Source organism: Phoenix dactylifera, chromosome 3 (assembly GCF_009389715.1).
Source record: "Phoenix dactylifera cultivar Barhee BC4 chromosome 3, palm_55x_up_171113_PBpolish2nd_filt_p, whole genome shotgun sequence".
NCBI classification, from domain to species: Eukaryota; Viridiplantae; Streptophyta; class Magnoliopsida; order Arecales; family Arecaceae; genus Phoenix; species Phoenix dactylifera.
Window position 1 is genome coordinate 15,226,855 of NC_052394.1, and position 11,641 is coordinate 15,238,495.

The 11,641-nt window shown below is 38.9% G+C and overlaps 2 protein-coding genes across 4 annotated transcripts; both read right to left on the minus strand.

Moving 5' to 3' along the window:
• Window positions 1-4,555: 4,555 nt before the first annotated feature.
• LOC103706288 lies at window positions 4,556-5,867 on the minus strand. Its single transcript, XM_008790350.4, has one exon. It carries the CDS (start codon window positions 5,786-5,788, stop codon window positions 5,183-5,185), a length of 606 nt encoding a protein of 201 aa, XP_008788572.1. The 5' UTR covers window positions 5,789-5,867; the 3' UTR covers window positions 4,556-5,182.
• Window positions 5,868-7,357: 1,490 nt separating this feature from the next.
• Window positions 7,358-10,414, minus strand: LOC103706330 (probable auxin efflux carrier component 1d). 3 transcript variants are annotated; one of them, XM_026804365.2, is made up of 6 exons: window positions 9,581-10,409; window positions 9,384-9,469; window positions 8,772-8,929; window positions 8,343-8,419; window positions 8,145-8,256; window positions 7,358-7,697 (listed from the first exon to the last, which is right to left on the minus strand). In XM_026804365.2, exons 1-5 carry the CDS (start codon window positions 10,315-10,317, stop codon window positions 8,184-8,186), a joined length of 1,131 nt encoding a protein of 376 aa, XP_026660166.1. In that variant the 5' UTR covers window positions 10,318-10,409; the 3' UTR covers window positions 7,358-7,697; window positions 8,145-8,183. The 3 variants fall into 3 exon arrangements, 2 of the variants coding, with proteins under 2 accessions (XP_026660166.1, XP_008788611.1); XR_003385537.2 differs by having other exon boundaries at window positions 8,145-8,419; window positions 9,581-10,413; XM_008790389.3 differs by lacking the exon at window positions 7,358-7,697 and having other exon boundaries at window positions 7,874-8,419; window positions 9,581-10,414.
• Between the last annotated feature and the right edge of the window lie 1,227 nt (window positions 10,415-11,641).

An 11,641-nucleotide genomic window follows, 5' to 3' on the forward strand; every position in this document is an offset into this window, starting at 1 on the left:
GCATTTGGATATACCTGATTGAGATCGGGATGTCATGGGATGGGTATGTTGTAGTGGGTTGGTTGGTTGGTTAGTATAAAAGGAAAGTTTGGTTGGGGGGGGGGGGGGGGGGTAGTGGCGGTGGAGGAGATTTGGAGGAGGGAAGGTGAGAGGTGATCTTATATTGAGGTGGTGGAATGGGTTCAATTGGGATGCTTATGTTGTCATGTGCTGTAGTGGTTGAGTTGGATGTTGTTGCCACGAGAGAATTCTAAGATTGACATACTATACCTACAGAGTAATTTGAGAATGTATAGTTATTAGTAGTCCAAATAATGTCGGTAAAAGTAGGGAGTTAAGGTAACCACGTAGAAAGGGAGACAAGAGTAGTGGAATTGTGAGAGGTTGATTGAGATGGTGATATAGTTGAAAAAGGAAAGATATGTTCATCAAAAGTGACATGACATGAGAACTTTTCCCGCTTCAGGAGAATAGTCCTAAATCAAGACATCCATATCCTTTGTGAATAGTCCTATATCCTAAGAAACAACATTTAGTGGATCGATATTCTAGTTTATTGGACTTATATGGTCGAAGCCAAGGAAAACATAAACAACCGAAAGCTCGTAAATTGGAATAGTTCGAAGATTTTTAAAAAAATCTCGCATGGCAAAATTTTGCGATGAGAAATTATAGGCATTCGATTTATTACATATACTATAGCAGAAAATGTTTCTAACCAGAATTTTGAAGGAAGAGATGCATGAGTAAGAAGTGTAAGTCTGGTTTTAACAACGTGACAATGTTTTCTTTCGACAACACCATTTTGTTCCAGAGTGTAGGGATAAGAAAATTGGTGCATTATGCCATGTAAAGACAAAAAATGCTTAAGAATGTTGCTTTTGAATTCACCATTCTCATCGAAATGGAAGATTTTAATTTTAGTATTAAACAACTTTTCAACTTGTGTTTTAAAAGAGAAAAAAATTTCAAAGAAATCAGATTTGTAATACATGGGAAACAATCATGAATAATGTGAAAAAACATCAACAAATAACACATAATAAGAAAAGTTTGAGCATGAAAGAGTAGGGGAAGGTCCCCAAACATGACAATGTATTATTTCTAGAGGACACTGAGAAGCTAAAATAGATAATAAAAATGACAATTTTCTGTTTTTTTCCTAATTGGCAAGATGAACATAGAGTTTGTCTTGGTTTATTTGAAATTAAAAGAGAGAAAAAAAATAGAGAATTAGATAACATGAAATGGATAGCTGAGAAGATGATGCCAGAGATCAGTGGAGATGTGACGGCTCACATGGGCTATTAGTGAGTATTAGTGAGTGATCATGTATATCTTTTGTTAAGAAATAAAAATAATAAAGTCCATTCTCAGTCATCCCGCAGTACAATGTCGCTCTCGTATCCTGGTCCTTGACAACAAAACTAGATTCATCAAACATGAAATAACAGTTATTATCATGAGAGAAATGATTTACAAATAAGAGATTTATTGAGGCTTTAGGACAATGAAGAATATTAGACAAGTGAAATTTAGTTTTATGGCTAGTTATAGAAGCTGAACCAACATGAGAGATAGACAAATCTTGTCTGTTGCAACTTGGACACTGTTAGAATCGTCATATTTTGATGAGAGATAACTTGTTAAGGCCGACAGTGATATAGTGAGTAGCACCAGTGTCAGAATACCAAGTAATGTCGTCAGTGAGTGAGGGAGCGGTCGCCATAGTTGCAAGTTTCTCTAGAGAATGGCGATCTTGATAGGCATAGTTCATATGATGATTGCAATCGATGGCAATATGTCCAACCTTATTGCAGAATTGATAGGTTGGGTGAGTAGATTGAGAAGAACGACCATATGAAGAAAAGAAATGAGTAGGCTTATCAGTAGAGGGGAGGATGCCATCACTTGAAGGATATTGGAACGTTGGCGTTTGGTATGATGCCGATTATTCTTACAGTGAGTAGAACCACAACCTAAATTGAATGTTTTGGTAGGTCTTGAGGCAATAAATGCAGTAGTAGAATGTATGGAGGCTTCTTCCGTAAGACTAATTTCCTCACAGATTAATAAGGTATGGAGTTCAAGAGAAAGAGGATAGGTATAAGCACGAACTCGAATTGAAGAAGAAAATGGGCCATAAGATGGAGGAAGTCCATCTAGGATGTAGACGAGCAAATCATCATCACTTACTGGCGATCCACATGCAACTAGTTTGTCAGCAAGAATTTTGAATTGCTGGAGATAATTTTGCATTGAGGATGATCTCTTTTTAATATGATGAAGCTGCTGTTTCATAGTCATGATATGAGAAAGAGCAAGAAAGGCAAAGTGGCGAGAGAGAGCATCCCAAGCTTGCTTAGTTGAGGTGATGCTAACTATATAAGGAAGCGCTGATTCAGATAATGTAGCATTGATCCAAGAAAGCAGCATCTAATTACGTTCATACCATGAAGTATAGGTTGGATGCATTGGAGAAGATGGTGAAAAAAAGCCGTCAATGAAGGACATAAGCTTGTATCCTCGTAAAATTGGTTCAAAGAGAGATTTCCAAACGAGATAGTTGCTGCCATCAAGCTTGATTGGGACTAGATTTGAGATATTGGAGATTACAAGGGATGTAGCTAGTGAGGATTCAAGTTCGGGTGAAGAATGTAATATTGCTGACATTGTTGGGATGAAAATTTCTAATATGAGAAGAAGGACTGGGTTTGCAGGAGGAAGATAGTGATGCCATGATGGGTTCTGATACCAGGAAAGAAACAGAATATGATGGCTAAAATCTAACTTGATTAGTTGGTTTTTTTTTGAGTTTGTATTGAATATATATAGAATATACAAGAGTGATTATAGGAGAAAAATTAGAAAAAAATACAGTAATTGAATTTGAATTTGAATAGAGAGAAAATAGAAAAGAAATAATGAGAAAATTACAATAATAGTTTGAATTCAAAAATTAAATTTAAATTTAAAAATTGAATTTGAATAGAGAGAATTTAAGATATGTTATTACCCACAAGTTTGACACCTTTGAATGTATGGTCATGGGGATGTCATTAAGAAATGAATGAATGCAAGAGAGCTATTTTCTTTTCTCGCCCCTTAAATAATAATAATAATAAAACATCATGCAGCAGATATGCTTCTCGTTTTCGTGTAATATTGCCACTGAAACGTTGATACAACTCCTGCGCCTATCCCTCCCTCCCTCTTGTGCTTCCTCTCATGCAGCTTTGATATTTACCATAGACAATTCAAGATTGGCTAGGTATGGATTAAATATATTCATATTGTTTCGATGTGGTAATTGTATATAAACTGAAGTGAAAGAAGTATTAGAACCACGCCCTACGGTTTGTGTTTTACAGGCTTTGGTACAAACCTAGTGAATTCTGAAGTGATTCCTCCGTCCTTTAGGAAAAGATAGCAATTCCGAACTGAGGAGTTTTTAGAATCCCATTTCCATTTCAATACATCAGGTTTGTCTTCAAAATTTACTGTGCTCGTAATAGATTTAAGTTACCTTTGCAGTGATTTTCCATGCTACTGATGTGAACTTGAGATGTTTTGAGTCTGTTAGGCTGGGCAATCGGTTATCAAACAATAGGCTCTGGTGGAGTATTTATCTCCTGTCCATTAGAACTCATGTCGTTTTTTTATCAATTCGGTCTATTGCATCTTGACATGGGGAGGTAGATGACATCCAATATATTGGGATGGAACGGGATTTAATGGAGAGCAGTTTGCCGTTCCATGAACTTTTTGTGTTTCGATTCATTAAAAAAATTATAAAGAGTGACAGAAAAGATGGGCCACAAAGTTTTGGGATTTGAGTTATAATTCTACTAGTTTTATTATTAAATAGTTTATAACTATTATGTATTTTAAAATTTTAATTTATTATGATTGATCTTAGCATGCATATTTTGCTCTTTTTTTTTTTTCTAATTACGTATATTGACAAGCAAAAAGTTTAAATGGACTATTGGTTGGGTGTCAAATGAACTAAGCTGCTCGAGCTCAGCTTATGAAGAGCTCAAATTAAGCTCAATTTGAGTTTAAACAAACCAAATTTGGATTGGAAAAAGTTGCCTCAAAGTTAATGTAAAATGGTGCTAAAAATTGAAATTGGATCCTCTTTAACCACTAAAGATATTCTGTGCAATCACTCAATATCTATAAATTGAAAAACAATTAACAAACCGACAAAGGTTGTATCTTTGGTGCGAAAGAAGAATTCCTCTTTATACAAAAGCAATAGTCGCTTCAAAATCTATGCAGACGGATGAAACATGTTTGGACTGCTTTGCGATATATGCGGGGTGCAATGTAACAGTAATATTATGAAAGAAGATGAATTATTCTTTTATACAAAAAATACAACCTAACACTTGACAAACAAATAAGATAGATCATATATATTAGTCTCCTTCTTTTCTTTTTTCTTTTTTTTTCTCTTTTTGGAGTGCACACGATTTTTTTTTTTTTTTTTTTAATTTAAGTTTTAAGCTGCACCAAAGAATCCAACATAAGTTGCATTATATCCAGCAACTAGCATTTAGCCCCACATGATGTAGGGGCGACCAATCTGTAAAAAATTTTATATACAAGGTTGCATGTTACTGTATGGCGAAAGAAAGCAATACACAGAGAATAATCATGTAAACATCCGGAAGAATCAGAGAAACCACAAGGAAACCATGGGAAGTCCAAGCGAGCACGTACAACGCAAACCGCGTAGATCAACGTATAAAATACCCAGCTCGGGTTGTGTATTTGGCGCGAAAGCGATGGATTTTCTTTCGCGACATCGTCCCTTGGATCGCACCTTAAACAGATCTCAAAGCACTCCAAACGAGATAAGGGAGGTGAATCTTTCTTTCCCGCGAAAGATACAACCCCAAGCTAGCTAAGATATGCCCACCGACGACCAAGTCCATGGCAGTATTTGTCGGAGTATGCTTCCCAGGCCACCAGAATCTAATTAGATTTTCTCGAATGCTTGAACCCGCCGTCATGGACAATGGTCGATCCAAAAAGAAACAAACAGGCAAAAAAAAGAAAATTCCGGCAGTTAATTCACAAGTGGTCACCATTGATCACTCTTATTTTCTTACTTAAGCTTACAACTACGAGAAATTAAAAAAAAAAACACAGAAAAGGGGCTAAGAAGCCTGAATCAAGAAAAATCTGAAATTCCGATTTTGCCCTTACCGCCGCCGCCATCCGCTCCACCCTCCTCCACCTCCTCCGCCTTTCCCGACCCCAGATCCGCCGCCGCGCACCGGAAAGATCCGAACTTGGGGTTCGCCTCGGCCGTTCCCACGCTCCTCGCGTCGAAGGAGAACGAGAACCCCCCTAGCGCCGACCCGCCTGATTCCTCCTCCTCCTCCTCGTCGTCGTCGTCCTCCTCCGCAGCTGCCGGGGAGGACCGCGTCTCCAGAGCCGGCGGGGACGTTCGCCGCCTCTTCGCCTTCAGAGAAGACTCCCCCGACCCCAGATCCGAAGCCAAGCGGCGGAAAGACCCGAACTTGGGGGTCGTCTCGATCGGCGCCACGCTCCTCGCGTCGAAGGAGAACGAGAACCCCCCTCGCTCCGATTCCCCTAATTCCTCGCCCTCCGCGGCCGGAGAAGACAGCGTCTCCAGAGTCGCCGAGAAAGTCCGCCGCCTCTTCGCCAGCCGAGCTCCTTCTCTATTCTCAGCCTCCTCCAGAGGGGGCCCCTCGGAGGCGCCGCCTGCGACGGCGGCGAGGGGTGGCAGGATTTCCTCCGCCTTCGCCGCCATCTCGGGGATCGGGAACAGAGAAAGGGTGAAAGAGTAGCGTTGGTGGGGGTTTGATATTATTTTGGGCCGCGTTTACTTCAAAGTCCTTTAGATTTTACCGGTTGACGGTGACGTCCAAGAATTTATGGGCAAAACATAATTTATGGTTAAACCAGGTCCACCAGCTCAGCAGTGGACCAGCCCATCCACAAACGGATAGAGGAAGGAAAAAAAAAAAAGCAACACGCGTCACATTTAGGCGTCCTGTGCGTGTCGTTTGTGGTATATGGTGCACCGCCGAGTTGGTGGGCTGGTCCAACCAAAAATTTCATCAAAGGTACACTCTACTTATAAACTACTGTGTGTGAAAAAAATTCTACTCTTACTGTGAGCTAAGTTAACGTCACTTCAACGGTTTAAAAAGGACTTTCAGTTCCCTGTAATATATGACACACAGAGGTCATGATGAGCATTGAGAAAAAGAAAAGGCCTGCATGCACTAAATTGCAAAATATCTAGCAGACATTCTGATACGATAAAGCCATTTCAAAGGTGTCCTTTCCCTTTATTTGTTTGTTTATTTAGAGTAATGTTTTGGGTGTTGAATCCTAGACATTTAAGGGCAAGTGGGCTAACAATTGTTGGCTAAGTTGAATCTAAACAGAAGAAACATAAATCCTTTCGGCTGAAAAACACTTTGGGCTCGTTTGGTTCGCAGAAAGTATTTTTTCTTCTAAAAATATAATTTATGGAAAACAAATTTTTAGAAAGAGCATACCTAGAAAAGTATTTTTGGCATATTTGGTTAATCATAGAAAAGTGACAAATTTTAAAAGTGGTTATATTTGGTTGACCATCCACTTTTTTGAAAAAGTTATGCATAATTTCTATTATACCCTTAATAAAAATTAGGTCTTTAATGCCTCTTTAATGCTTCTTTAATGCTGAAGGGTTTTTTTGGAAAAAATAAAAAATGGAGTGATTCCCGTCTCATGGAAAGTAACTTTTTTATGTTTCTCATGAGAAAGTCTTTCCCATGAAATATGGGAATTATATTTCCATGAGAATACAACTTTTCCGTCCCTTTCCTTTGAAAACTCCAACCAAACAAGAGCCATATTATTACTTCACCGTTGACCACATTTTCCCCCTTCTTTTTCCGCGAATCAAACGAGCCCAAAGTTATTACACTTGTTAACCAGTCCATGCTTGTATCAGATATGACAATAGAATTCATCAAAGGAAACAATATGAAAATCTAAATTTATTACTCATGCGAATTCGCAATTAGGGAGTCCTTGACAGTGGAATAGCGTAGAAGATTAAATTCAAACTCCTCTAGAATAATTGTTGCTTTTCGAATTATACGAGTGAAACAAATTAGTGGCATAGATTCATTCAAACCAAAATTCAAAATTATTCAATCTTCCGTGGTTTTCCATTCACAACTATAGTCCTTCAATTCATATATGTTAATTGGCACTTAATCGGCTAACATGTCATTGATCTACCAAAAGTGAAGCAAGAGCCTGCATTATAAGCTATGCAAAATCTTTTACCCCGTGGATAGCGAATAAAAGTAAGATGTTATTTGAGGGCGCCAACTGCAATCTAGATTTGATTTGAGAAACTGATATCTGCAATTACAAACGTTCGAACTGATTGAAATTAAAGCTTTAAAAACTCAACCTTTCACCATGGTATGGACAATCCACAAACTAAAGAAGGTATATGGAATTTTGAAGCATGACTGAGATCGAGTTCTTGAATAAACCACTGGTAATAAATTCCTAGCCAACATCACAAGAACATAACCATGTTTGGTTGTTAATTGATGAGTAAGATGAGAAAAAACCAGAATAACAGAAAAGGAGCGTCTCAAATCAGAACTGAATGGATAGATAGCCTGAATACCGCACTGTCACACTTCCTGCATCCATAAAAGGTGGAGGCATCTATATGTTGGACTCTCATATAAGATATTATCAGTGAACCATGATTTAGACACAGGATTTAACAAGTTTTTCATAGCCAAGAGAAATGTAACAATTGTACATAACCATGCCTCATTATACTTTGGGACTTCACATACTACTCAAAAAATTATTTTTTTTAAAAAAAAATACATAAAAAAGTATATTGTGTATGTTGTAATAATACAATAGATTTATGAAATGAAATAAAAGATAAAACTTACTATAAGTACAATGTTCATGCTTATAATTTTCCCTAGATTATCATCAAAACCTTTTATTTTTCTTTATATCCTTTTAACAACCAATATAACCCTAACAAAAGATCTCGAATCTAGATAAGAGTTTTAAATAAGAAAAAATTAATGGGTCATGTCTTGACTCTAAGAAACACCAAAATTAACCTCAGGATTGTTGCAAGGTGGTGATGAGTTTCTCTCTCTTCACTTCCATAACCCTAATATCATGTAATAGAGGATTGTGATAGGAACAGATGATAATATCCCGAGAATAACCCTGCATTATGAAACAGAAAATTATAAATTGCAAGTGTAGGACAATGATAACAATGAACTATGAAGCTAAGAGTTTCAAGCTCCAACGCAGTGCTCATGACTTCTGGATGCACATTGTACTCCTTGGCGTAAACAAATGAAAGAACTGCAAGGGGAAGAGCAGCCTGTAATTTTAAGGACACAAAATCAGAAAAAGACCATATCTTAAGAATGCACAATATTATACACATACAAGTCAAGCAAGAACATCAAAACATGCATGCTGTCAATCATTCATGAGTTATTGAGTTCTCATGACACCAGACTATGGAATCCAATAGTGTTCCATAACAAGTTGCCAAAAAATTTGTCCTTTAGCAGTTTCAGAATACATGTTCATTTGCCCCAAGCCAAAATTGCATGCCTAAGGCATCTTTTACCATTAAATTATAAAATTTTTGGCCAGAGAAAGCTAGGGAAGCAAAAATATAGGATGTTAACGGAGGAATTGTCGATAAAAGTACTTAATCTAAATACCTGGATAATAGCTACTCGTAGAAGCAGACCTTGTAGTCCAACAGAAAGTGAAGTTGCAATCATGATAGAAGGACCAACAAGGAATTTGACAACCATGGCAAAGGCTGCAACAGAATAGCCACATGATATAAATCTTGTCTGTCTAGCCATAAATGTGCCTGTATATCCACAAGAATTCTGTGTTAAATTTTTAAATTATTTTTATGTAAATGATCATCACCATAGTGTAAGCGCATTTAGGCAACTTTGTAGAAGAAATATAAGTTAGAAAACATAACATTCAGTTCGGACGATGGAGCTTCCCCATTCTATACTTGTTATACAGATGCAATCCATGCTGCTAGTCTATTTGAATTGAAATGAAATAATTATTTAGTGAATGTTCATGAGTCAATTCAATCGGTATCGCAAAAATATTCCAATGAACTTCCTAAATCAATTCAACCAAAAGCTGCTTAGAAACTCATTTCGAGAGAAGAGCAAACAAAATGAACATAAAATGCATCTCCAGTATCAGCATGAATGGCTGAATTGAAATGTTTATTAACAAAAAAAAAGGGAGAAAAAAAGTTATTAGACATTCATGGCAAGAATGGTCATGAGGATACATACCGATGCTGAACATGCTCAATCCGATGGCCGTGCTAGATAGTATTGTTACCGAGTCATGAATAATTTTAGGCATTCTGATTCCAAACCTACAGCCAAAAAAAAAAAAAAAAAACAAGAAAAAAGATTGTAAACTAGAAGAAAATAAGATTCAAAATTTTCAGGATGAGCATCAAAGTTGATGAGTTACATTCGCATACCCGAAAGCGATGAAAGACCAGATGAGGCCAAGAAAGCTGGCGTGAGTGTTTGGGATCCTACAAAGCTTCCTCCCAGCCACCGTAAGGATACGCCACATCGACGGCGGGGATGGTGGCGGCTTCGTCTCCCCTTCTCCTCCTTCCACCGACCCATTGGCGGCAGCAATAGCAGCCTCTTTCTCCGAGACCGGTAGGGTCGTCGGGACCGAAGCATTCGTTTGGCATCCTTCCGTTGCAGCGCAGCGGGCGGCCATGTACTCGTAAAGGAAGATGACAAGATTGTACCATACGGCGGCTTGGAGGACGACGATCTGAACCATGAGGGAATCGGTCTGAGGTCCATACATGCCGCGGAGGAGGGGGATGCCCATGATGACAGTGTTAGGGAGCGTGGCGAGGGAGAAGATGGTGATGACCCAGGGGAGGGAGGAGGAGGAGCCGCCGGAGGCGGGGCGGCGGCGGAGGCGGGCCCAGATGAAGAGGATGGTGAGGAGGAGAAGCTTTTGGAAGGAGTCGGCGGCGAGGAAGCGGGGGTTCATGGCGTAGGGGTCGTTGGAGGAGAGGAGTTGGAAGGTGAGGAGCGGGATGGCGAAGACGGAGACAAAGCGGTTTATGCCGGCGCATTGGTCGGGGGTGAGGGCGTGCCACCACCGGGCGGCGGCGTAGCCAAGGGTCATGGCGGCGTAGAGTGGCGCCATCGCCTCGACCACACGGTCGAGGCTCGAGGTAGCGATCATCTCCTCCTCCTCCTCCTTCCTCTAATCACACCGCCGGCCAGTCGGGGTGTTTAAGCAGGGCCGGAGATAAATATGGTCGCCGGAGACGTGGTTTTTTTCTTTTTTTATTTAAACGGATATAACGGTCGCGATGGACACCTGAGTTTATTTGGTCAGCAGGCGGGCGCCGTAATCCCTGCCGTTATGAGGCCTCCCGGTTAAACCGTTATTGACCGTTTAATGCTCGCAAAGGTAATTATTTGACCAGGTCTGCTTTGGACTGGTTAGTGATCAATGAATTATCTGAGAATAAATGTAATGATTGTTACCGTTATGATTATTATAACAAGAATAACAATCCGTACCTCAAAAATTGCAATATTATTTGCCAAAATTATTGTCCACCAATCCTTTTCAAACCTTGTGTACAAACATTTTGAGTCTTAACATATTATCTTATTTTAGCGCACAAGCATCACAATGGGATGGCAACCATATAATGATTATTATTTGAATTTTCATTATGAGCAAAACTTGGAGCCCCTAATAATAGCCTTCAAAGCATTGCAACAATCTTTTTTTTCTTTTTCTTTTTTCGAGGACCATCGTTTAGATTTTGAGATTACCGGCATAGCAACATTTAATACTACTAATATTGGGCATGTACAATGGACGAATTGCGCGGCTGGAGATGATCTTTCAAAGAAGAGTCGGAGCCACAACCAAAGACACTTTCAATACATCCAGCAATTATATTTTGTTATCAGCATCGAGCCTCCATATAAGCATCAACGAACCATCTGCATACCAGTTCTTTAGCGTGATGACCATTCCTTCCTGGAGAACACCTTGTTTATACTTAATTTTAATCAATCCTATTGATTGTTTCTCTTACTTGTGAGTTAATACTTTCCTTCTTGCTTTTATCGGTATATATTTCACATCATGTATCAGATATCGTGAAGTCCTCAAGTTGAGGTAGAGTCAAATCCTGTCTCCTGAAAAGACCGAACTCATTGACTGATTGCTCGATCCAGCACGCCAGCGACCCAACTAGCAATGGTTTAGTTTCTCAGGAAATAACATGGAAAGGAAATAACATGCAAAGTTCGGTGTTTTCATTTAGTATTAGAATAGATAGATTTTTGGAATATATGTTTATTTTCATATGTGAATGTTCTGGTTATTGATTGATGTTTCTTCTTTTATAGTTGTTGAATATTAGACCCCTTCTTAAATTTCAGCAGAGTTGTGTTAACGTTGAAAACCAGAACTGACATTGGATAAAAGTTATGGAGTCTTTGCTTTCATGTAATGTACATATATATTAATGTTATAATTGGGG

Bases quoted from the DNA above. Each gene is read 5' to 3' on its own strand.
- LOC103706288 (XM_008790350.4), bottom strand. From the start codon at position 5,788: ATGGCGGCGAAGGCGGAGGAAATCCTGCCACCCCTCGCCGCCGTCGCA.
- LOC103706330 (XM_008790389.3), bottom strand. From the start codon at position 10,317: ATGATCGCTACCTCGAGCCTCGACCGTGTGGTCGAGGCGATGGCGCCA. The intron at 9,470-9,580 runs GTATGCGAATGT...TTTTGGCTGTAG, and splicing joins TGGTCTTTCATCGCTTTCGG to GTTTGGAATCAGAATGCCTA. The intron at 8,930-9,383 runs GTATGTATCCTC...GTGGATATACAG, and splicing joins ATTGAGCATGTTCAGCATCG to GCACATTTATGGCTAGACAG.